This window comes from Protopterus annectens, chromosome 9.part0 (assembly GCF_019279795.1).
Source record: "Protopterus annectens isolate FY-2018-M chromosome 9.part0, PAN1.0, whole genome shotgun sequence".
NCBI lineage: Eukaryota > Metazoa > Chordata > Ceratodontiformes > Protopteridae > Protopterus > Protopterus annectens.
The window spans coordinates 691,492,021-691,516,915 of record NC_056743.1 but is presented as its reverse complement, the minus strand read 5'-3'; the positions used below and the strand labels follow the sequence as shown (position 1 = coordinate 691,516,915).

Below are 24,895 nucleotides of genomic sequence, written 5' to 3'. Positions count from 1 at the left end.
TTTAAGCAGGGGGGCAAGCCCCCCCTGCACCACCCACACCCCCGCTACTTAAATATACTAACTCTGAGACCACACTACATTGCAGTAAATGGGAATCTCCCCTTAAGGAGATTTCGGTTTAAACATTCGAGATTCGCTATTCGCTATTCTCATGTCGACAATGTCGGATTCATCATTGTCGGCTTTCGAGAATATAATATAGACCCGTAAATACCCTATATGGGTGTATGCTGACATATACTTCTAGGCATCACATAGGTTATTTTATATTGTGTACATACATATATATGTTTTATTTTATTTTATTTGTTATTTTTACCTTTGCTACATTTGAGAGATTTTTTATAGAGACTGGGGTTAGTTTCACTTTAAATCAATGCAATTAAGCTGTCTACATGTTGATTGGCTGATGCACTGTATTTAAATGGATTATATTTTGAAGGTTTCTATGGTCTGATGAAGCTGTTATGTGAAAGCGCTTACCTCCTTCATTAAAAATTTTTATAGCATATTTTATGGTTGGACTTTTCAATATACTGCCTAGTTTGTGTATTGCCATATTTTTTATTGGATTTATTCTACAATCATCACCTCACTTCTTAACCTAGCTTCCACTACTCTTTCCCATAACTTCATGCTGTGACTGATCAGTTTAATCCCTCTGTAGTTACTACAGCTCTGCACATCACCCTTATTCTTAAAAATCGGTACCAAAACACTTTTTCTCCATTCCTCAGGCATCTTCTCACTTTCCAAGATTTCATTAAACAATCTAGCTAAAAACTCCACTGCCATTTCACCTAAACACCTCCATGCTTCCACAGGTATGTCATCTGGACCAACAGTCTTTCCGTTCTTCATCCTCTTCATAGCTATCCTTACTTCCTCCTTGCTAATCCACTGCACTTCATGATTCACTGTCCGCACATCATCCAACCTTCTCTCCCTCTCATTCTCTTCATTCATCAACCCCTGAAAGTACTCTTTCCATCTGCTCAACACACTGTCCTCGCTTGTGAGTACGTTTCCCTCATTATCCTTTATCACCCTAACCTGCTGCACATCTTTACTAGCTCAGTCCCTCTGTCTAGCCAATCGGTACTAAGTTTTACCTGTCTAAAAAGTTAAGTTTTAGTGGAGAGTCACTATTTTTACCTGTCTAAAAAGTTAAGTTTGAGTGGAGAGTCACTATTTTTAAAACAGCGTGATAGATTGAAAGGGGGTGGTCACTTTTGTATTCTGGTACTATGGAATACAGTTGGATGGCCAATAAATTTAAATAGTTGAAGGGGAGTGATTTCACAAAATGATAATTTTGTGCTTACTCACACAAACCAGTAAAAACGGAGAGGAAATTAGATACATGGTCAAATTAACATAAGGGGAAGGCAACTAGAAAGATAGTGGTGTTTAAGAACACTACAATAACCAGGTGGGAGGGTCAGAAAAAAAATTCTGCCTGACTCACAAGAGACAGAGTTGTGGTCTCTTTTCAAGTTTTAATATGCAGTTAAAAGCTGAATAGAAGTACAACACAAGTTAAATAAAACAAGTCACAGTATTCAAAACAGAAAAAGGCAATGAATTAATACAACAAATAAAAAGCAAACTAAACTTTCCCTCACAGCAAAGTCTAGCAGAGTCTGGGTGACCCTTTCTAGAGAATCAAAAATGTTATCAGGTAAAGGGCAAAAATAAGAAGCAAAATCAAAAGCAATTACTTTATTTTTGTGCAAGTATAGAGTACTGATCCACACAGATTTTTTTCCAGACTCAGCCTAAGATTGCTGTCTGGTTAAGTGGCCTGATCAGAGTCACACAGCAGGCAAATAGAGGCTAAGGGAGTGAGACCTTGGAATAGAGGAAATAGCTTGTTAACACCTCATAGCTTTAATCACCTGCTAAGTGCTAACTGTAAACTGCATGTACAGCTACTTATAGCTTTTTGATAAATATAAATCAATTCTGTATTTGCCATTGAGAGTAGTTAAAAAACGTTACAACAATCACTGTCACTGACCTTTTCAATATGCAACAGCACGGAACGTGACTTTAACACTCAAAATGAGCAACAGATTAGTGGTATGCCACCCCTACCCACTGTCTGATTAAAATTAAAAAAATAATTAGCACTGTAGTCTAAAAATAATTAGCACTGTAGTCTCCAAGCATTAAAGCCAAGGAGCATGACTCATCAGCTATAAGACTTTTGCAGTGTTGAAGTCACTTACCTGCAGATTGGCTGAGTTTCCCAGCCTAGTCCCCAAATTAAAAAGTGTGGTTAAAACTGTATTTTATACTAACAGATCAACAGCATTCAACATCTTTTTTTATTTTTAATTGCTAATTGCAGTTGAACTCATGCTCCTTGACAAAGATGACCTGCAGCTGCAACAAGCTGTTCCTTTTGCATTTTAATGTTTTAAATAAAAAAAATGAACATAAATGCAGCAAAACACTTAAAGGAAATTTGGGGGTTGTAGCCCAGAACATGTATCACGAGTCACCCCTGATTTATAGTCAGATTCAGAGGCCTGCAGGCAAAGTAATAGTAGGACAACCTACTTCTATGACTCAAGCTATTTTTCAGACTATGTAAGGGGCATCGTGAACAAATCACATTTATGGGACTGCACGTAATGTTTGTGAATATAATCATATTGCATTAGACAGATTTTATGATTTTCATTTTCTGCGCTTTTGTCACCCTTTCAGTGTTATACAAAACTATTTTTGCATTAAACCATGTCTGCTATGGTCTGTTAATTTTTTTTTTGTTGAAACAAACGGGTTATTAATCTTTTTTTCCTGTCTATGGGGGCAGAACCCCCTCACCATCCATAACTAGATGGATCTTTCTGAGATCTCTTCAGAATAATGCTAAAATTATGTTTGATGAAAGCAGACTGGTTTGCAAAGGCTGAGTCTGAGAAAATAAGGTATTGCAAGGATTGTAGGAAATGAGGATTTGATTAATCCTTCTTGACATGATTATATAACTCATTAATAAATTCTAGATTTGTATTGTTTTGAATATTTTGCTCATATGTTTTTACTTCTCATATGTACTTCACTAAATATTGACTGAAATATTTCTTGCAAAATGGGTAAATGTGTGGTTTAACAGAAAATTGTGTTTGCTGGTTACGGATGTTTCTTGATTTTAAAATGAAATGTATATGAGAAACTATAATGGCACTTAAATAACATTTCAGCTTTTTGAAGCTTCAATTGATTAAATGTTCTCATTCCTAATATTTACTACTATGTTTGTATGCCTTTTTGTTGTAGAAACTAGTTCAAAGTGTACAGGATTCCATTGCCACATCCAATGACCTTGCTGGAGAGGTAGTTTCCTCGATAAAAACTGTAAGGAGTTTTGCTACAGAGGATGATGAATCACTGAAATACAATGTAAAGCTCAACATCACACATAAGCTGAAAATGAAGAGAGATACAGCTCGAGCCACGTTACTCTTCGTACAGCGAGTATGTTACTTTTACTGAGAATATATGAGAATATACCATATATATTTGTTCAGCCTTAGAATTTAAGTAATACTATTTAATACTGTTTAACAGTATCTTTTAACAGTATAGACGGCTTCATTTTTTTCATTTACTGGTTGTTTAAAATGCAAAAATAAATGTGTGGTTCACTGAATACTGAAGGAAAGTTCACTAAAATATTAGGATTTAACAGATAAGCTTTCATTCCTTCCAGAGGTCACTGTTTATATTGCTTATCCTAATAGCAGTGCAGTGTCAATGGCAACAAAAGAGAGGAGGAACTGTTTATTTGTGGAAGAGCTTACACGATGACAAAACTGGTAAACAGGTTAATAGTGGTCCTAAGTATGATGACATGTGATGATGAGCTCGGTGGATACTGAGAGCTTTATGTTAAGCACTTATTAAAATGTCATGCTGCTATTCAGAAGAAAAAGTATATTAAAAAGGCAGCATATTTGTTACTGTGAGAAAAAAAAGTCTGGAAGAGTACTTTGTGTATGTTATCGTATGGGTACAATAGATCAGCTCCAGTCAACATGAAAGGGTTCTAGGAAATTCAAAGGATGCAGCAGGTATAATGCAGTTAGAGAAGGACTGCTCTACTGCTTCTTGATTTACAACTCACCAAGAAGCCAACTCACTGAGCACAACTTAGTGATGTTACATGCCTAAATAACTGCTTTCCTGTGGAAGTCACTGCTGTCACAAGGACTGCAATGGCAAGGATTCCCTTTTTGGGAAATTTCTCATTTTTCTCATGTTTGTGTGACCATGCAACTTAAATTTATATGTACTTTTTATATTTATTTTTTCACGGGGTTGATTACATGAGCAGTTATGCTTGGCCAGTTGGTTCTTCATGGACTTGTAACTCAGAGTCATAGCGGAAGTTTAAAAATGCCCCAGAATGTATATATTCTTGTATACACCACTGTAATTATAGAGGCAGAGGAGAAGATCGTTCATACTTTAGAAGTTTAGAATATGTGGTTTGTGATTCAGTGAAAGGCAAAAAACTAACCAACCAACCAAACAAACAAACAAGTGCACCAAATTAAGTTGAGGTGAATGGGCAGTATGCGACTCTGTAATGGCAGCATTTATTTCATCTGTAGTGGTAATGTAATGGCATCAGAAATGTAAATGCATATAGTGCATGCATTTAGTCCACTTTCTAGCTTCCCCAGTGTAGCAGTCACTTCTGACATTCTAGTTTCTTCCATTAGGCATTAGGTAAAGTGTGATGGGCCTTCTGTGGAGAATATTGAGGTGGGGCTGCTTAGTTCTACTGTCTGACTTCACCATCAGTAGTAGAAACCCACAGAAATACAAGCACAGAAAGAACCCATAGCCTTGGAGTCATCTTCAGAGCTGCACTGAATTTCAGCCATTGCACCTCACCCATTTCTGCCTTTTTAAAATACATATATGTTGTTTTGCTTGCTTGTGTAAGGCATTCTTAGCATAACAATGCTTTACAGTAAAAAATGTTTATATTATATAAATGTATCTTCCCTCATTTAGTGACAGTGCTGTCCCTGTAGGACTGAGTTATTGACCATTTAGCTATGTTCTGCTTTTATTTAGTGACCAGTGAAGCACAGCACAAAGCAGATGCTCTGATAAAAAGCTGGAATGCTTGAGGGGTAGTAATGACTCACACCTTCCTGAAGCTTCTAGATCCAGTTGTTCAGTAGCACTTCACCAGCATGACTGGGAATCACCAACCAGACTACCATGGTCAAATAGACTGGTTCCAAATAAATCAAAATTGGAATAGCTGCCTAGAAGTTTTTCTGATTAGGATAGCCATACAGACAAGTTGATGATGGAGAGGAGTGAATTCCAGAATGTATTACTAACCTGAGTATCCTGTTAACTCTGCTTCCACAGCTGATCCAGTTGGCTATGCAGGTAGTGATGCTCTATTATGGCCAGAATTTAATCCGAGAAGGACGCATGAGCAGTGGTAACCTGGTTGCATTCATTTTGTACCAGATGGATTTAGGAAGTTACATTCGGGTAAGAAAAGGTTTATGGATTCACTTAGTCTACATTTAAGTGAATAATAGACAGGAACTCACATATGTATTTTAGATTTTGTACAGGAATACACACACATGTGCACACTCACATGCACGTGCACACACACACACACACACACACACACACACACACACACACACACACACACACACACAAACTCACCTTTGCCTATGTATATATAACCTGCATTTTGCTGTGTAGACAGATGTAGACCTTTTAATCTGTTAATGCATGTTGTCCACCATTTTTACTAATTGTGATTCACAAATAATTTGCAGTCATTTGTCAAGATGGCTGACCATGTTTCTTTATCATATTATGAGACTGAGGGAACTGGTTTTGTATATGGTCACATTTTATCTATCTATATGTCTGTTTATCACTCTATCTGTCTATCTATCTATATATCTACCTATCTATCTGTCTGTCTATCTGTCTATCTATCTATCTATATATATATATATCTTTTGTTGACCTGGTTAGTTCCACCAGACAAATGGCCTCTTTTTGAGGGAGACCTGATGTGGTATTTATACTGACTAGAAGTTTGACCAGGCACCAGGGAAATTCTCCTGCTCTTTCTGAGATGCAAGTATGATGGATGATGGTAAGATACAGCAGATGCTGGAGGGCAGCTGCAGGATTATGGATGATGAGCATAGTTTTGCTCAAGTTTCTTTAGTGGAGATTATTTATCTGACTCAGAAAAGGGTTAGCAGCTCCCACATTGATACATTTGTTAGATATAAAGGAACCAGTTGATAGTGAAGCATTGTCCTGGGCAATGGTAGTCAAGAGATTTGGAAACCGATTCTGTTTCTGTTGTGGAAGATGGTAGAGCATACCCATGCAGCAATTCCAATGCACGGCAGCAAGAGAATGCACTGGCAATGAAAAGAGGAAGTGTTTCCTGTATTACAGCTGCATGGAGCTGCACTGAGCTTCTTGCTAACTTGAAGAAGAGAGTTGAGAAGGTCTTTCAGCAATTAGTTCATCCACTAGTGAGAATTAGCACTAGAAATTATTGTACGCTGGACAGCTATGCTTTGTGAGACAATGTGGTTCAGACATTGGGCTTTTCAGTTAAAGTCAGTTCCTTTATCAGTCTGGGTATGGGGCATTTTTACGATACGACTTTTGTTTCTGTATAGCAAATGTTTTGGCAATGCTTGGACAGTAAAACACCAGTTTCCTAGGAATGCTTATATTTTACTGGCTCTCCATCCCATTTTAAAAGGAGAATTACACTACAACTTCATAGTGATGTTCTAGAGGAATAGGATCTCAAAGACTTTTTCAGTTCTTTATGTGACTATGTTTCCTGTGTTTCACTTTGGGAAAGAGGGTCATGAGTATATGGGGTACTATGTTGAAATATGAGTTTTGCAAGAATTAAGATATAGATGCATGGTCCAGAAATAAGCTCTAAGTGTTTTTTTATTCCTTGATGGCACTGTGGCTAACATATAAGTCTAACTTTCAAGGGATGCAGAAGGATTTTCATATGGTGTGGGCTAAGTGTAAAAAATATATGTATAAAGAATTATGTTGCAGTTTTGAGATTGCTTTGCAATTGGATATTTGGTTTAGTAAACAGACAGTCATTTATTATCACAAACAGGTCAGAATTAGGGATGCTCTGAGGCAACTGGTTTACATAGTTAATGAGAAAAGGGAAGTTGTGTCCTCATTTTTGGCACATTAAATTGTAATGAAAATACTAGTTGTTCTCGTAAGAATTTAGTGGTGCAGATAGTTACAGATAAGACAGGGATACTGAAAATGGTAGAAAAATATTTGGACTTTATGTACATAGAAGACAGACAACTACAGAATGTAGAAGCAAAAAAAAAAAAAAATGAAAACTTTCCCCAAAGCAGCCTACTAGGTGATGGTATAAAAAGTTTCAACCCCCCTGCTAACACAGCCAACAATGATTCCTATGCAGAGGAGTACACAAATGCCCTGTATAACCACTTAAACATAGACTCAGCTGTACCTGACCAGATCTAAACCAGGTCCTCCCGAAAACAGACCATTCTGGTGGACCTCAAGTATAAATAGGTTATATAACAAAAGGAAGAAACTGATGTCTAAGAATAAGAGGGAACTTACTCAACAGAAGAAGAATTTCCTCCACAGCTTGAACAAGCAAATCACATATCTTGCAAAGTCCTCTAAAGCAAGTTACAAAGCTAAATTAGCATCCCTAGCTAAGGATAATCATAAGGCATTTTTTAGCTATATCCAAAATCTAAAAGGGAATGCCCAACTATGTGCTGAACTAACAGTAAACAGTACCTCTCACATTGAACCTGAGGAAATTGCTAACCTGCTAGCTGACAGATTTGGCACAAACTTCACCCCCCCGGCCCCACTAGCCATACCCTAAAGCTACCTAACACTAGTCCTCTACCTAGTATCTCCAAGGAGCAGGTCATATCCACACTCTTCAAGGCCAAAAGCATGACTTCTGTGGGATCAAATAACACCCCAGGCTGCTTACTAAACAATCTAAAACAAGACCTAGTGGAACCACTTGGCAGTCTCTTTAACCTCAGCCTGAGCACTGGCTTTGTTCCAGCACAGTGGAGAACAGCAAAAGTAATCCACTTGCACAAAGGGGGCCCATTAACTGACCTCAGGAACTATAGACCCATAACCCTAACCAGTCTTATCTGCAAGGCCATGGAAAAAATCATCATGGACCTTATCAACAAGGACATAGACAACCTTCAAACTCTTGACCTGACCCAGTTTGATTTTGTTAAAGCTAGATCATACTTACTGAACCTATTGGGCTTCTTCAAGAATGTCACCAAAATTCCTGGATGAAAGCAAAGCAGTACATACCACGTGTCTTGACTTAGCAAACACTTTTGACACAATTCCCTACTCAGATGTCATTGAGAACTCTCCCAGCTGGGGATTAACCCATATGCCACTAGATGGGTAGCCGACAGGCTGACCAACAGAATGCATATTGTCAAAGTTGGGGATTCCACCTCTACCAGTAGATCAGTTGCCGGTGGTATACCACAAAGATCTGTGCTGGGCCCTCTACTGCTTGAAATCTATTTCTCAGAAGTCCAAGTAAAAGTAGATGACCTGTGGCTTACCAAGTTTGCTGATGATTCCAAACTGGCCCAATCACTGAGTCCCCAAACAATGTTAACATATTACAAAAAGGGCTAACACAGACAATGATGACATAAAAAAGTGCATTATTATCCCCTTTGGCAAAGAGGAATTCCTTGCAAATTACAATATTGACAGCACCCCCTCAAGCTCAAACTTAGTGGTGTGAGATTTGGGAACACAGGTTGATAGCAATCTAAACTGCGATCACCATGTGTCCACTGTGGTAAGGAAAGCCTTCTACGTTGCACATTTCATAAGTAAGGGCATTGCGTCCAAGATTAAGGATGTTATAACTCCTCTGTACTCGACCCTCATCAGGCCACTAATAGAGTACAATGCTGCCTTTTGCATGTACCTCACCAAACACCTGCAGCAGCTGGAGAGACCACAGAGGTTTCTCACCAAAAAAAAATTTGGGGCCTCCAAAGCATGACCTACATGGGAAGACTAAAAGCCCTGTCACTGAACTCTGTATCCTACAGGCTGCTGAGAAGCAACTTGTGCCTGGTCTACAGAGCAGTCTGTGACCCTGCCCTAATGGAAATGCTGCACATCTGTAAATCAAATGGGACAAGAGTTACTGACTCCAGGGATCTCAACCTAGCCTGTGACATTAACAGAACATGCTGGAGAGACAGATACATCTCCCAGAGATTGCCACTCCTCTGGAATAAAGTTCCATTTCACGTGAAGCACAGCTCCTCAATGACCCTATTCAAGCACAACCTAGACAATTTGGGAGACCATAAATTGACCCTGGGAGTGGTACCCAAGTCACTCACAGACAGAGGCATTCGGTGATGATCGTAGACTCACTTTGTGAATAATGACCATCTAACCAAGATCAATTAGAGAACATGGGTATAACATAACTAGGCTTGTAAGGGCCCTAGGGCCCATTAGCCTAGTAACTTCCTATGAACCTACGAACCTATGTGGCTTGGTACATTCCTTTCATCAGTAAAGTGAAAAGTTACTTGCCACAATATACAAGTTATAGTTGACCATGGTCATTAAAAAAGGAAAATACAGATACTATGCTTGGGCCAGAATTTAATTAGTTACCAGTTTTATCAGGTTAAGAGGGAAGACAAATAGGCTTGCTTCTTAAAAGTACTTAATAATTGTTGACATATGGTGGGGGTGCATAGGGATATTTGTCGTTGTATTGTAAAATTTACCTGGAAGAAGGGAATTAACTTGATATAGCAAACTGGAGAACAATTACTTTTGGGAATGCATTTTGTTATATATATAGCTATATATATATATATATATATATATATATATATATATATATATATATATATTAGTATTTTACAGTCTCGGATTATTGGAGCTATGCAACAGATTACACATAAAAGAGTCTTCAGTATGTCTCGTAGGCAAAGTAAGATATAAAGAAATTGCTGATGAGATTGAAAGCCCACAGGGATTAGGATTGCTTATTATTTGTGATAATCAGTAGGTGTTTGATCATGTTAGACCTCATATGTTGTGAGTACTGCTGAGGGCATTCGTGATTCCTAATTGGATGGTACACATCTTATAGTGCATTTATAGGAATATGGTCATAGCAAGAACAGGTGATAATTTCCTCAATGTTATTTAATAATGATACTCCATGCCAAGATTCGGGCACTTTTATTAGTGTTTAATAAAGGTGACCTCAAAATTTTTAGTGACTGTCACTGAGAAATATGTGAAACTTTAAAATGAGTTTCACATTTTTTTTTCAAAGTAAACTGTCAGATTTAGCTTTCTCTATTTGTAAATTTAAAATTATGCACATACTTTGAAAGAATGTATGAGTTAGATTTAAGGAACTTAGATTCTAAAAAAGAGTATAATACTCAGAGAGACAACTATTGTTTGAATTACCTAACAGTGCGGCAGTGCAGGGTAGAAAACTAGATAAGGGAGGGGGTTGTATTAATGGACACTGTGTATTATGTTAGAAAAATGCAACAAATATTAATGAATGACTGTTTATTAATTTGTTTCTAAAATTAGTTTTCTTCATAGCATATATAATAATTGATTGGATGCTACATGATTATTGTAAGGTGTGATCAATTCAAAAGAATACAAATTCCTAAAAGAAAATGATCCAGTAATTCCAGTAGTTTTAGGGATACCAAAAGTCCACAAAGATATATTGCATCCTCTTGTTAGTCCCATAGTCACTTCAAGAGGATCAAAGACAGAGCCTTTTGCAAAATCTATGGATCCCAAACTTAAAGATTTTTTGTAACACTTACGACTGGGTGTTAAAAGATTTATGTGATTTTTTTTAAAGATTCTCCATTGTTTCTTTTTTACCAGAAGTTTTATTTGTAGCAACTGATGGCATTGACTTATTCACATTAAAGTGGTTTACTGAAGCTAGGATAAGTTTTTTTAAATTATTTGCATGACTTTATGGAATTAGTGCTGGCAACCATTTGGACATATACATAGTCTGAGATGGCCCGTCTGTAGGAATCCCTTATCTCTGAGGTATTCCAGTCTCAAATTTTGTATATATAAGTTTGAGGGGTGTGAGGGGTGCAGAGGGGCTTGCACCCCTGGAGAAGAGCAATGTTTGAGATTCACTCTTTTCTTTGATTTTCTATCTTTTTTCAGTCTGTCAGCACTCAGTGCTGCAAGTGCCGACATTTCAATAGGGAGCCCTACCATTTTTTCTTTTTTTCTTTTTGAACAAAATATTTCCCCCCCAAGAATTGTGGCATGGCAATAGGCACAGCAGTGGTGTCCACTTATGATAATATTGTATTTTATTGGAAGAGAAATGTTAGAGTTGAATCAAAATGCAACAATGATTTATATTTTATTCTACATTTTGGATGGCATTTTTGTCTTGTGGCTAGGTGCAGCTGATGATTTGTATGAATTTGTCATATAACTATTTTCTGCTTCAACATTTTTAAGGTTTACATATGATAAAACATTTGATTCCATTACATATTTGGATGTTAAGATTTATTAAGATAAAATTAATAAATGCTTTCAGTCTACCGTATTTATGAAACCTACCTTTTCAAATACATACTTGCTTTTTAAAAGTTGTCATCCTTTATCAGAAAGTTAACCTTATAAAAAGCCAGATGGTGAGATTATCTAGATTTATTACAGACAAAGTTTTTGAAACAGGAATAAATAACTTGATTAACCTATTAAATGAAAGGGATTATTCTGAAAAAAAATATCACTTGAAGTAGCTAACAAAGTAAAAACTAAGAGAAGTGATAGATTTCTTATGTTATCAGAATCAAATATTAATTTGATACAAGCAATGGTATTCCCATATTCAACTGATGTAAATTGTATTAACAATTATCATGTTTACAAAGTGGTAGTTAGCATTCAATATTGACTTAAAGCACAACTTGAGTACAAAGCCAACTTTAGTTTGTAGGAGAAATAGAAATATTTGAAGTCATTTTGGTAAAGAGAAAAAAAGTTAACAAAAGCACTGATTACAAAATGAAAAAATGTGGATGTTGCAAGCATTGTAAGTGTACATGTGATGGTTGTAATATTTCTGCTGCAGGTTAGTCAAGTATGATAGGATGCTTAGGTTCCTTTGACTGTAGTACTCTGGTGTCCTTTACATAGCTTTGTGCCTACCATGTATTTTTTGTGTTGAAAAGACAGACGGAGGTTTGCAACAAAGTGATAAACTGTAATCAATGCAATACAACTTCTTTTGTGGCATGTGGTTGAATTATCATTATGAGTGAATTATTCTTAGTGGAAGGTGGTGGTTTATATTACTACTGTATGGTTCATAGGTTGGTACTAGGCTATTGGCCTTAGGGCCTATGCAAGCCTAGCCATAACAATTCCCTGGCCATTTCTTCCCACAATATTGACTTCCCTGCACCCGTGTCTAGCAGGGTGACTGACGTGATCCCTGGGGTAAATTTCCTTTCTCCCATCCAGTCGTCAAGGTTCCTTTTGAAGAGGGCTAAGGAGGCACTCTGCTTAACATGTATGGGAAGTCTATTCCAGAGTATGAGGGTCAGGAACCTATCCCTCCAGCATGTTTTGTTCATTGTGATTCATTGTGATGACAAGGTTTAGGTCCCTGGAGTGTGTGGCTCTGATGGATTGAGATTTCTTTAAGCGCAGCATGTCCAACAGCTCTGGGTTTGACATGGCCTTGTATGTTAAGCAGAGATCACCTCTGAGTAGACGATATGTGACAAAGTATAGCTGGAGTTTTTTTAGTCAGTCATCTTACGGCATCTGCTTTAGCCTTGTAATTCTTTTAGTGAGGTGTTTCTGTGGCCTTTCCAGTTGTTGCTGATGTCTTGTAAGGTACATACCAAATGAGGCGTTGTACTCTATGATGGGTCTAATGAGGGATGAGTACAGTGGGACAATGACCTCCTTTTTTCTGGATGAAAAGCCCTTAGTGATGAGGTGTGCCACATAGAAGGATTTCCTGACTGTTGTGGCGATGTGGTTATCGAAGATGAGACCACTGTCCACCTGTGTTCTTAAGTCTCTTATCACACTTTTGGTGTTTAGTGTACTGCCACCTTTGTGGTAATTCATGGGTGCATGTTTTTTCCCAAAGGGGATAACTATACACTTCTTGGCATTGAGCTTGAGCCCATGGCTCTGGCACCAAGCACCTGTTTCTGTAAGGCCCTTTTGTAGAATATCCGCATCATTTGGGGATTCAATAATGGCTCCCAGTTTGCATTCATCTACGAAGTTTGCTAGCCAGAGTCCCTCAGTATTGGCCTGTACTTCATAGAAGTAGATGCCAAACAAGAGTGGTCCCAGGACTGAACCCTGAGGTACTCCACTTGTCACTTGTCTGGAGCTGGATTTGGAGTCAGTTACTTTTACAGTGAGGATTCTGTCAGTAAGCCAGTTGGCAACCCATCGAGTGACGTAGGGATTTATGCCCAGTTTAGTAAGTTTATCTCTGATTCCAGAGTGAGGGATGGTGTCAAAGGCCTTGGTGAGGTCCAGATAGGCTGTGTGGACTGCCTTACCCTCATCCACGGCTCTGGAGACTGATTCGAAGAAGTCAATCAGGTTCAGGAAACACGATCGGCCCTTCACAAACCCAAACTGGGTGGGGTCCAGTGTTTGAAGGTTGCCAATGTCTTTGTTTATAAGTTCCATGACCTTGCAGATCAGGCTTGTCAGACTGATGGGATGGTAGTTCCCAGGATCCAAGGTGGATCCCCCCTTGTGGAGTGAGATAACTGTAGCTGTGCACCACTCAGTGGGCACGAAGCATGAGGTGAGGCTATGATTAAACATGACACTTAGGTGAGGTGCCAGTTCATTTTGTAGTCCATGTAGTACACAGCCCAGGATGTCGTCTGGCCCCATGGATGCTGTATTCTTAGCTTTGGAGAGTGCGTTTTTTACCTGTGTGGCCGTGATTACCGGAATGTGGGGATCTTTCTTTATTGAGATGGGCCATTTAGGGGGTGAGAGGGGGTGAAGTTGGCACTGAATTGATCTGCCAGGATATTGGCAATGTCCTTGGGATCAGTATATTTAATGCCATTCTGTTGTAGCTCAGAGCAGATCTGAGCATTGCCTTTTAGATTCTTGACATAACTATAGAATGCCTTGTGGTTGTCTTTGGAATCTTTGGCAATTTTATTTTCGTAATTAGCTTTGGAGGATTTTACGAGGGATCTCAGCTTTTTTTCCTGAGGCTGATAAGGGAGTTTTTTGCATCCTGTGATTTTCCTCTTTTCTATAACAGTTTCTTCCTTCTGTTGTATAGTTTGTTTTTGACAGGGGACCACCAGATTGGCTTCCTTTTTTTGGAGGAGAACGTCTTGGTTCTATTTGGGATGGCATGATTCATGCACGACTGGATGTGCTCACACAGTGCTTTAGTATAGGATTCAGTAGTCGAACTTTCAGTTCCCGTCTGCATGGGTGTCATGAAGTTTGTGACTTCTGACTTGAGTAGCATGAAGTTGGCCTTGGAGAAGTTTTTTACGGTTGTTTCTTTACTGGGGGGTGGGGGTGGGATGTGGATGTCAAAGATGATTAGCTTATGGTCAGACCTAACCAACGAGGGGGTGACCACTTGTGTGGAGCATTGATTTCCCATCTTGGTAATGACCAGATCCAGGTCCAGGATATTGGAGCCCCTGGTGGGACTATGGATTAGTTGATCCTGGGCATTGGAATTTATGAATTCCAAGAAACGTTGGGCAAAGGTGTTGGTACAAGAGTAGTTTCCCAGTTAATGGCAGGGTAGTTGAAATCACCCAGTATTAGGGTGTTTGGTTGTGTGTTAATATTTTCCAGTATGTTTAGAAAGATGTAGTGGGAATCTTGGGGCATGGTGGGGGATCTTTAGCAAGCTACAATTTGGATTGCAGTCTTACCTAGTGTTAGTTGCACCTGGAGAATTTCAGATGCATTGTGTTGGGTAACTAGCTTGGAGGTGTGACTATCCTTGGTGAATATGAAAGGGGGTGGTCACTTTTGTATTCTGGTACTATGGAATACAGTAGGATGGCCAATAAATTTAAATAGTTGAAGGGGAGTGATTTCACAAAATGATAATTTTGTGCTTGCTCACACAAGCCTGTAAAAGCAGAGAGGAAATGAGATATATGGTCAAATTAACATAAGGGGCAGGCAACTAGAAAGACAGTGGTGTTTAAGAACACAACAGTAACTGGGTGGCAGGGTGGGAAAAATTATTTCTGCCTGACTCACAAGAGACAGAGCTGTGGTCTCTTTTCAAGTTTTAATTTGCAGTTAAAAGCAGAATACAAGTAAAACACAAAGTAAAGAAAACAAATCACAGTATTCAAAATAGAAAAAGGCAATAAAGTAATACAAAGTACAACAAATAAAAAACAAACTAACCTTTCCCTCACAGCAAAGTGTAGCAGAGTCTGGATGAGCCTTTCTAGTAAAGCTACTGACATTTGTTAATAGTTGGATGGGTATTGTGAGTTACATTCAGAAATGGGTACAGATATTTGTTAATAGTTAGATGGGTAGTGTGATTCAGGTTCAGAAATGGGTACTGACATTTGTTAATAGTTAGATGGGTATTGTGATTCAGATTCAGAAATGGATACAGATATTTGTTAATAGTTATATGGGTAGTGTGAGTCAGATTCAGAAATGGGTGCTGACATTTGTTAATGGTTAGATGGGTAGTGTGATTCAAGTTCAGAAGGGCATGAAACAAGGGTGCGCTATGAGCCCTACATTGTACATGTTACTCATAAAGGGAGTGTTATGTAAGGCATTCAGGAAGCTAGGGAGATGAGGCATGTAAATAGAAAGATTATTCCCATCCTGTAATGATGAGTTGTGCATGGGATATAGCGGTAAGTTTTTATGATAAAAGATGAGAGTTGAAAGCTTTAGAGGTGCTTCAAATTACTCCAAAAGGGATGGGTCTAAATATTTCCCCCAAAGTCAGGGTTTTGTTTGTAAGGAGACTGTAAATGGTGTTTCCTTTTCAGTGACTAAGTGTCAGGTATTAGGTGTCTCGTTTTGTAGGGATAGAGTTATTTATCAGAAATGGTAGAAAATGTTGCAATAATTGATGGAAACTGTGACCACATGGAAGTTGCATCTGCTTTCATTTCTGAAAAAGTTTGTCTCATTCATTCTCCTGTATTAGGAAAAATAAATCATTTAGTCTATGTTTTCCTGTTTCCAAAAGATTTAGAGACTAGGTTATTGAGTTTTTATTTCTTTACCTTTTGGAGCTCCTGTTTAAATCCAATTAAATGAGGTACCTTACATTGTCAGAGACAAAAAAGAGAGATGGTTGTTATCAGTGACATTGTTTTCATCAGTTCTTTACATTTGTATGGGATTTCTGGATAGTGAAGATGTCACTAAAGATGTTATGTGAAAGACTTACGCATTTTATTTATAAGGATTTTTTGTAGAAAGGTCCATGAAGTGTAAATGTGACATGAGTTTAGGTAACTTACTGGTGAAAGCTCAGATGAAGCATAAGCAGACATCAGATAGGTCAGGTGGATGAAACAATTGAACATTTTTTTTCTTATGTAATAGGGTGAAGAAATTATGGGAGGAACATTTGTTAAATGGGATCAAGGGTTATTTCCATAACTGACAATATCAAATGTTTTGTAAAGTTTTTATTACAACAGATTCTGCTAATGTAGATAGAAAAGTGTTTGGTTATCTATGGCACTTATGAAAGGCAAGAGGTGCAAAGTTATACAACAAAATTTGAGGTAAAAGCTTCATATTGAAAAAAGTGTTAAGATTATCGGTTATATATAAAAGGGTGGGGGTGTCTGAAGTTGTTTTTGGAATCTTTTGTGTTTTATATTTTAATTCTTCATTTTATTTTTTATAAATATCTCTAAGTAAGGAGTGTTTTGTATGTGTATTGTTGCTTTGTAAATAACTTGACTCCTACCTTTTTCAGTTAATTGTTGCAAGAACTTTTACATCCACTTAAGATGCCACCAACTCATAAAGATGGGGCTTCAGCTTAATATCACATCTGAAGGACTTCGAAGGGAGCTCACCAGAATTACTGTAAGGGTAGGTCAGTTTGTGTGAGGTAGCAGGTTTGCCTGCACTGTAGAGGACTCTGTTGCCAGAGATGGTTGTGCCCACAAATTACAACAATCTATGACTGCAGTTAGACTCTCATAGGCCTTTGATGTTTGACACACCAATGATGCATAATAGAGTAAGACTGCATACAGGGTCTTGCAACATTTTGCATCAAAAGGTTGCTGTATGATGTTCTGTGACATACAAGCCCTACACAACTAAACTCTGGGTTTAAGAATAGGGCCCAAAGTGAGTAGACTAGCATTGTGTGCAATGAGTATTTGCTATACATTTGTCCTATGTGGATTAAGTTTATAAAAGATGTCTACCTAGCACATGAGCAGGTGCAAATTGAAAACTTTAGACAACGTACTGCAGCTTTAACTCATCGATTTTTCACTGTATTGACCAATTGTTCCTGAGTTGCAGCAAATTATAGCTCTTTTGAAATCTACACACATTGTAAACCCATAAAGTACATTTTGCAAGTCATGTAAAACACTTCTTACATTAGTGCAAGATACAACATCAGGTTATTGTGAAGACAGTTAATAGGTTGAATAACAGGCACCTGAGACTTTGCACGCAGACTCTTTCTGTTCTCCTTTTAGACAAACTGCAACTGAATATTTGAATATGGAGGGCAGTTTGCTAGTTTCAACCTGTGCAGTCAGATTAACTCAACATAAGCAAATAACAGCACTAGTAATTTATTTCAGGTTATAGTTGTCAGGCATATACTGTGCAAAGCATTAGAACTCCCCTGTCCCCAAAACATATTCAGAAGTATTCAGTTTTGGCACACACACACACACACACACACACACACACACACACACACACACACACACACACACACACACACACACACACACACACACACACACACACACACACCATATCCTTCTGACTACTATTCCAGCTACTTATGTTAAATCTGTTTATTTATTTATATATGTGTATATGTATTTTTCCAGCCATAACTTTTTAAGAGCCTTGGGTAGGGAGGAGAAGGGTAAAGCCGGGTCTTTGTAATTGCTGCTGCAGTTAGTTAGTTATGTTTTATTTTTTTCTCTTTTTCACTGACTATAACTTTTTTAAGAGCCACAGTTAGCAAGGGAAAGGAAATCATGGCCCCAGAAGATTATTTCAGATTTCCAGTTCGGAATTTCTGCTAGAAAAGGTGCTTTATTTGTTCACCAGACTTTACCCTCCTGTAGAACATTGAGCATCAAATGGTGACCACTAATTTTCCAATTGTCTAATGCATTTTAAAACATGGGCTTCTTAGTGTTTGAGCATGTGAAATTATCATTTCTACTCATGTGCCAGCAACATTTACAGTTTAAGGAGCCACACAGGAAGGTAAAACTAATGTCCAAGCTTCTGTGGTGTTCCTTCGATTCCAGGTAGCTTCTGATGTTACTATTTTTTGTAGGCAAATGCTGGATTTGGATCAAGTGGTTTATTGAGAGGCTTATTTCCCATGATGATTAACAATTGTTAATCCTGGTTGTTTTAATTTCCAGAGTGTCCATAGTGAATGTAAGTGTCATGGTACTCTTAGGGGACACTGCCTTAGGGTCCGAGCACATACATGGACTCCAACACATGTCCTATACAGACAAGTTCAAATCACTATCAGTCTGCTTGGTATCATACAGATTGCTCAGAGGTGATCTGTGTCTCATCTACAAGGCAGTCTTGGACCCTATCCTACTAGAGATGCTTCATATCCATAAATCTAACTCCTCACACATTACCCACTCAAAAGGCCTGAATCTAATATGCAACATCAACAAAACCTGCTGGAGAGACAGGTCTCTGGAGTAGACTTCTCATACATGTCAAACAGAGTACCTTGCTGACCCTCTTCAAGCACAAGCTTGATGAGTGTATGGTAAGCCACAAATTTTCCCAGGGGGTTCCACCTGTATCCCTCATTGAGAGGGGCGACAGGTGCTGACTGAGGTTGCTTTTTTGGGATAAACTCTTGGCTAGGCTTGAAAGGGGCCCAGGGCCATTAGCCTAGTAACCTCCTATGAACCTTATGGCTTCTGAGGGTACTCCTAGCAGTATGGAGAGAAAGTCATTATCTCAGATGACTGGAGAATAAGCATACTAGTACCAGGGTTTAAGAAGAAAGGAGACATTCACAATTCTGGGCAATACAGAGGTATCAAACTCCTGTCACATTTCATGAAAGTTCTGGAGAGGATGATTGATAGTCAGATATGCAGAGCAGTAGAAAGTAAGATGGGAAATGAGCACTTTGGATTCAGATCAAGATGCAGCACAACTGACTTGATGTTTGCAGTGAGACAGAAACTTGAGAAAAAGCTAGAAATGAGGAAAGAGTCCAACTGGGCATTCATCGACTTGGGGAAAGCATATGACTAGATCTCAAGAAAACTGATTTGGGCAGACCTGCAGTGGTTCGAAGTCCCAGACATATTGGTAAAATTAATGCAAGTGATGTACAAGGACCCAATGACACAAGTACAAACAGTGGTCTCACAGAGGAGTTACCAATGAGACTGGGTATGCATCAGAGTTCAGCTGTGAGCCTACTGCTGTTTATATTGGTGATGGACCCCCATTAGCAAACAGGTCTGAGGGGATATAGCAACAAAGTTGCTGTATGAAAATGACTTGGCATTTCAGGGTGACTCTGAGCAAGAACTACAGCAAAGGATCGGGGAATGGAATGCAGAAACTGAAGGTACGTGGAATGAAACTGAGTTCAGATAAGACTTTTGTAATGGAAGCAAATGGGGGAAATCAGAAGAAGCTGAAAAGTGAGACAGAATGGAAAAAAATGGGACAGGTTAACAGCTTCGAGTATCTGGGAGGGGTGGCTGAGGAGAAGGGAAGTCTGAATGAGGTGGTCAATGCTAGAATCATAGGGGCTGCACCCAAATGGCATAGGGTTTCACATGTAGTGTATGACAGAAGAATACCAAAGAAGTTGAAAAGTAAGGTGTACAAAACAGTAGTGTGATCAGAACTACTGTATGATGCAGAAACTTGGGCAGTAAAGGCAGAGCAATTGAGAAAGCTAAAGGTGATGGAGCTGAAGTACTTCAGATGGGTGCTAGGATGCACACTGCTGGACTGATGAAAAAATGAGGAGCATAAGAGCAAAAGCCAAAGTAGCTTCAATTGCAGAAAATGTCAGAGAGAACAGATTTTGGATGGTCAAAGGCCCAAAATCAGGGGCAATTTTAAAATATTACTTTAATCCACCTTCAAAGGTAATAGTGCATCAGGTTTTGTATAAACATGCATTTTCAGAACAATTAGCTTATCTATGATGTTCTGCTTACCTGTGTAATTAGTCTGTGTTATTGAATGTGTTTATCTAGAGTTTCAACTGTATAATCATCATGTCTGCTATAATATCTGTGGCTTACACACTAATATAGTTATGTTTTAAGGTTTAAAGTTTACACAGTCTGTATCACTCGCTTAATTTGATTGTGCCCTGAGCAGGGTTCCACTGTATATAATTACCTAGTTATCTGGTGCTCTTAGAATGCGTGCTAGTTTAACTTCCTTTTCTATGCTTATGTAGCAGGTTGTGCAGAGCATAGGCAATTGATCAGGCCGCCACTACATTATTTCTAACTAACTAAACCGGCAATGATAAATGAGTGTAATTTTTTTTCTCTTACCCAGTTTGTTTATACGCTAAAGCATTGAACCTCTTTAGCCTATTCTAACCACAGTATCTGCATGTACTGGTTATATGGAAAAGTGTTCTATCACTGTAAAATCTTTAGAGAAGGTAGCGACCTCGCACAGCTGATGTCTGACACTCCCCTATTAATCTCCAACCTTCAGTAAGCAATTTTAGAACTGCTGTAGTACCTTAAAAGGACTGGAGTCAGTATTTTTTGAGAGAAATTGTTAGTATACTGGGACTGTGTCTGTGAAATTCCACTGCATGTAATCTCTAATTCCTGTATTGTTAGCCTCACCACTTTTTTTCTTTCTTTTTTACATGTACCAGCTTTGTGTTCCTGCTTGTCCCTGCACTAGCCTATCTGAATGTGCCCTGTGGGATGCCTAAGAATATAGTCCAGAATACTGACATAACCTGCCTGCTCCCTGAGAGTCATTTCCCTGAAAGAAAAACAGTGAAAGTATGTCTTGTAATGGTGCTATCACTTGTAATTACTACATTTAGTAGAAAACTACTGCTAGGTTAAACAAGCTTCCCTGCCAGGTTAGCCAGCAGCCAAATCTCCCCCTTTCTAGCATTAAAATGACCCTTACTTCCCCTTTTTACCCTCTTTATTGCTAACTAAGATATCTCCCTCCTGGACCCTAGCCTGATATCCCCCTTAGGGGACCATTGCTCATGTTGCAATAAAGTGTATGGCCACCAGGTGGCGCTATACTATTAGCTTTCTGCCCTGTAATCCTTTACCTTTTCATTACCTTATCTGCCTAATAGAGTTCCCAGTCTTTTACTGCATACTACTTCACTGTCGTGTCCCATTAGAACTTATCCACACATCACTCCTCTAACATCCCAAATCTATCCCTGCAAACCTCTTTACTTTCCTCTACAACTCTACAAACTTACCTTCTGACCTTTACACTTCACTGATTGTTCTCCTCGACATTCTTCTCTCTGTTTGGCTCTAACCGCTCCATTCGCCCTGCGGGCTCACTCCGCTCCCCTACCCTTAATTCCCCCCCACCCCCAGTGCTCCTACATTTATAGATCACAGGCCACACACCCCTTCCCTTAGTTATCTAATTACCAAACATATTCTCCTTAAACATTACATACATATACACCCACACTCTTACTGCTGTTCACACTACTAGCCTTAATATACTATCTCACTCCAATCTATCTCATTATCAACCCTTATTTTTGACTTCACTCTGTCTTCTCCCTAACCATGCCCTTATCACACCAACCTAGACTTACAAATATTTTTCTCTTTCTTGCTGTAACACCCATTCTATCTATACCCTTTGTCCTTACCATGCATGAAAACCAACATTATACTGGATCCCTCCATCCCCTAAAACAAACATTACCTTTGAGTCAACCAACCTTCCATAGCCATGCTAACATCACTTCTACCTCAACCTACCTCTCACCAAAGTATCATAGGTTAGTCCATATTACTTTCCACCAAGCCAGAAAGACACAAAATTTTCTCTGCAAATTCCTGAAGTTCTCATTTACTCTTCAACAACACCCTCTACTTCACAGTGATATTCATCCCAACCCAGGACCATACAACAACACCCCAATTAATTCTCACCAACCTCATCCCACCACCCCTTTCACCCCCACTAGAACTCCTAATTCTTTACTCATAGCTCATCTTAACATACAGAGCTTAAATAGTAAAATTAGCCAACTTCCTGCTCTGCTAGGCACACATTCTTTTGATGTTCTATGTCTAACAGAAACTTGGTACAAACCAGTAACAAAGGACAATGAAGTCATCCTACCAGGTTAAAATATAATAAGATTAGACCGTACAACCAAAAAGGGTGGTGGGGTAGCAATCCTGTACAAATCTGAGCTACATGTTTCCATAGTGGATCTACAACTACCTTTAGATAGTAATGTAGAAATCCTCATCTCTAAGCTTCAGGTCAATGCTAGCAAATCCATTTACATAATATGCTGCTACCTACCTCCAGGCAATAACATCAACATCCTCGAAAGTATCCTCTGCTGGCTTTCTACATCCTTCCCCCAACAAACCATTGTACTTGGTGATTTTAATATAGACTGGAATAGCTGTACCTCATGCAAACCTACAACCCATATAAATCTTTATGGCTTCTCTCAAATAATCACTACCCCAACCAGAATCCATAAGCCCAGTAGCAAAGAAAGTACCTTAGACTGGATCCTAGTAAATAGCCATCCCTTCTCTTATAAAGCAGATACCCTTCCTGATGATATTAGCGACCACGTCCCTACTTATATAATCAGGCAAAAAACCTTCATTCCCAACCAAACCATCTTTAAAACTACACGAAACAAAAAATATTTTAATCCTGCAAGCTTCCAAGCTGAGCTTCAAGCCTGTGACTGGTCACCCATAAACAACTCTCCCTTGAGGAAGCAGTATCCTATTTTAACTCCAAATTCCTGCAGATCCTGAAATACCATGCCCCTACTTGATCTATAAGAACTAGAAGTAAAGCTGCTCCATGGCTCACTAAAGAGACTAGACACAAAATCTTATTAAGAAATAAGATCTGGTCTAAATAGAGAAACACTAAAAACCCAATTGATCACCAGAACTATAAACTGATGAGAAATGCCACTAAAAAATCAATACTCCTTGACAAAAAAACTCCTACTTTGAACTCCAGCACAAGCATCAACAAAACCCACAAACTTTCTGGTCAGCTATAAATAGACTTCTACACCCAGGCCACTCCAAGACTCCAACGCCATCAGGTCTCTCTCTAAACACTCCCAATGAGATTGCTGACACTTTCAGTATCTTTTTTACAGAAACCGTCCAATCTCTTGCAAACTCCTTACCACCTGTTAGCTCATCCCTTCTATCCCCCCTGACTAGCACACCCCCTACCTTTCATTTAAAACCAGTTCCTACATCTCTCATCTATACCTTACTCAACAAACTTAAACCATGTACCCCCTCAGCTGATCTCCTACCAGCTGAATACCTGCATATTGCAGCAAAAGTACTTGCCTATCCCATTTCCATACTTATTAATACAACCATTACTGAAGGCTCCATCCCATCTCTCTGGAAAATCTCTCACATAATCCCACTTCACAAGGGTGGTAACTCAACCGAACTCTGTAACTTTCGCCCCATAGCCCAACTCTCTCCTCTAGCCAAAATTATGGAAAAATGCATCCACCAACAACTACTTGATCACCTTCTCCAAAATAACCTACTATCAGACTGTCAGCATGGTTTTAGGCCTTTCCATAGTACTACCATTGCCCTCTTAACCTTCTCTGACTGCATTAACAAACATTGTAACAATAATCAGCTCTCCGGTGCACTCTTTATTGACCTCTCTAAAGCCTTTGATATGGTGAACCATCAAATACTTTTAGACATACTAAAATCACTCTCACTCAACTCACAGGCACTACAATGGTTCAAGTCCTACTTAGAAAATAGACAGCAAGCTGTCCTCTGCGACAATAACCTTTCCACTCATCTTCCTATTACTCTTGGGGTCCCTCAAGGCTCTATCCTGGGACCACTCCTTTTTTCTATGTTCATTAATGATCTAAATATAAATATTCCTCAAGCCACCTGTATTCAATATGCAGATGATTCCACACTAGTGTGTACTGCCACCTCGTCAGCTGAGCTCCAGACTATTACTCAAACTGTATTTAACTCAGTTGAAAAATGGTTTCTACAATGTTGCCTCCTACTAAATGCCAAAAAACTAAATTATTGCTATTTACTCCAACACTAAAGTCCTCCCAAATTGATCTCACAGTTAAGTCCAACAATGGTACTGTCTTTGCTCCTGACCCGACCACCAAACTATTAGGCGTAACAATTGATCAGAACCTTAACTTTGACTCTCATAGTAACACAACTTTTAAAACTGTTAACAGAAAACTTGGCTCTCTCTACAGGATAAAATT

The 24,895-nt window shown here is 38.8% G+C and overlaps 1 protein-coding gene across 1 annotated transcript in view; it reads left to right on the top strand.

The window, feature by feature from the left end:
* LOC122811455 (antigen peptide transporter 2-like) overlaps positions 1 to 24,895 on the top strand; it is a 320,151-nt gene that overhangs the window by 196,600 nt on the left and 98,656 nt on the right. The window contains exons 6-7 of the mRNA XM_044083306.1: positions 3,292 to 3,489; positions 5,407 to 5,535. Coding sequence (XP_043939241.1) covers positions 3,292 to 3,489; positions 5,407 to 5,535 — 327 coding nt within the window. The remainder of the gene's footprint in view (positions 1 to 3,291; positions 3,490 to 5,406; positions 5,536 to 24,895) is intronic.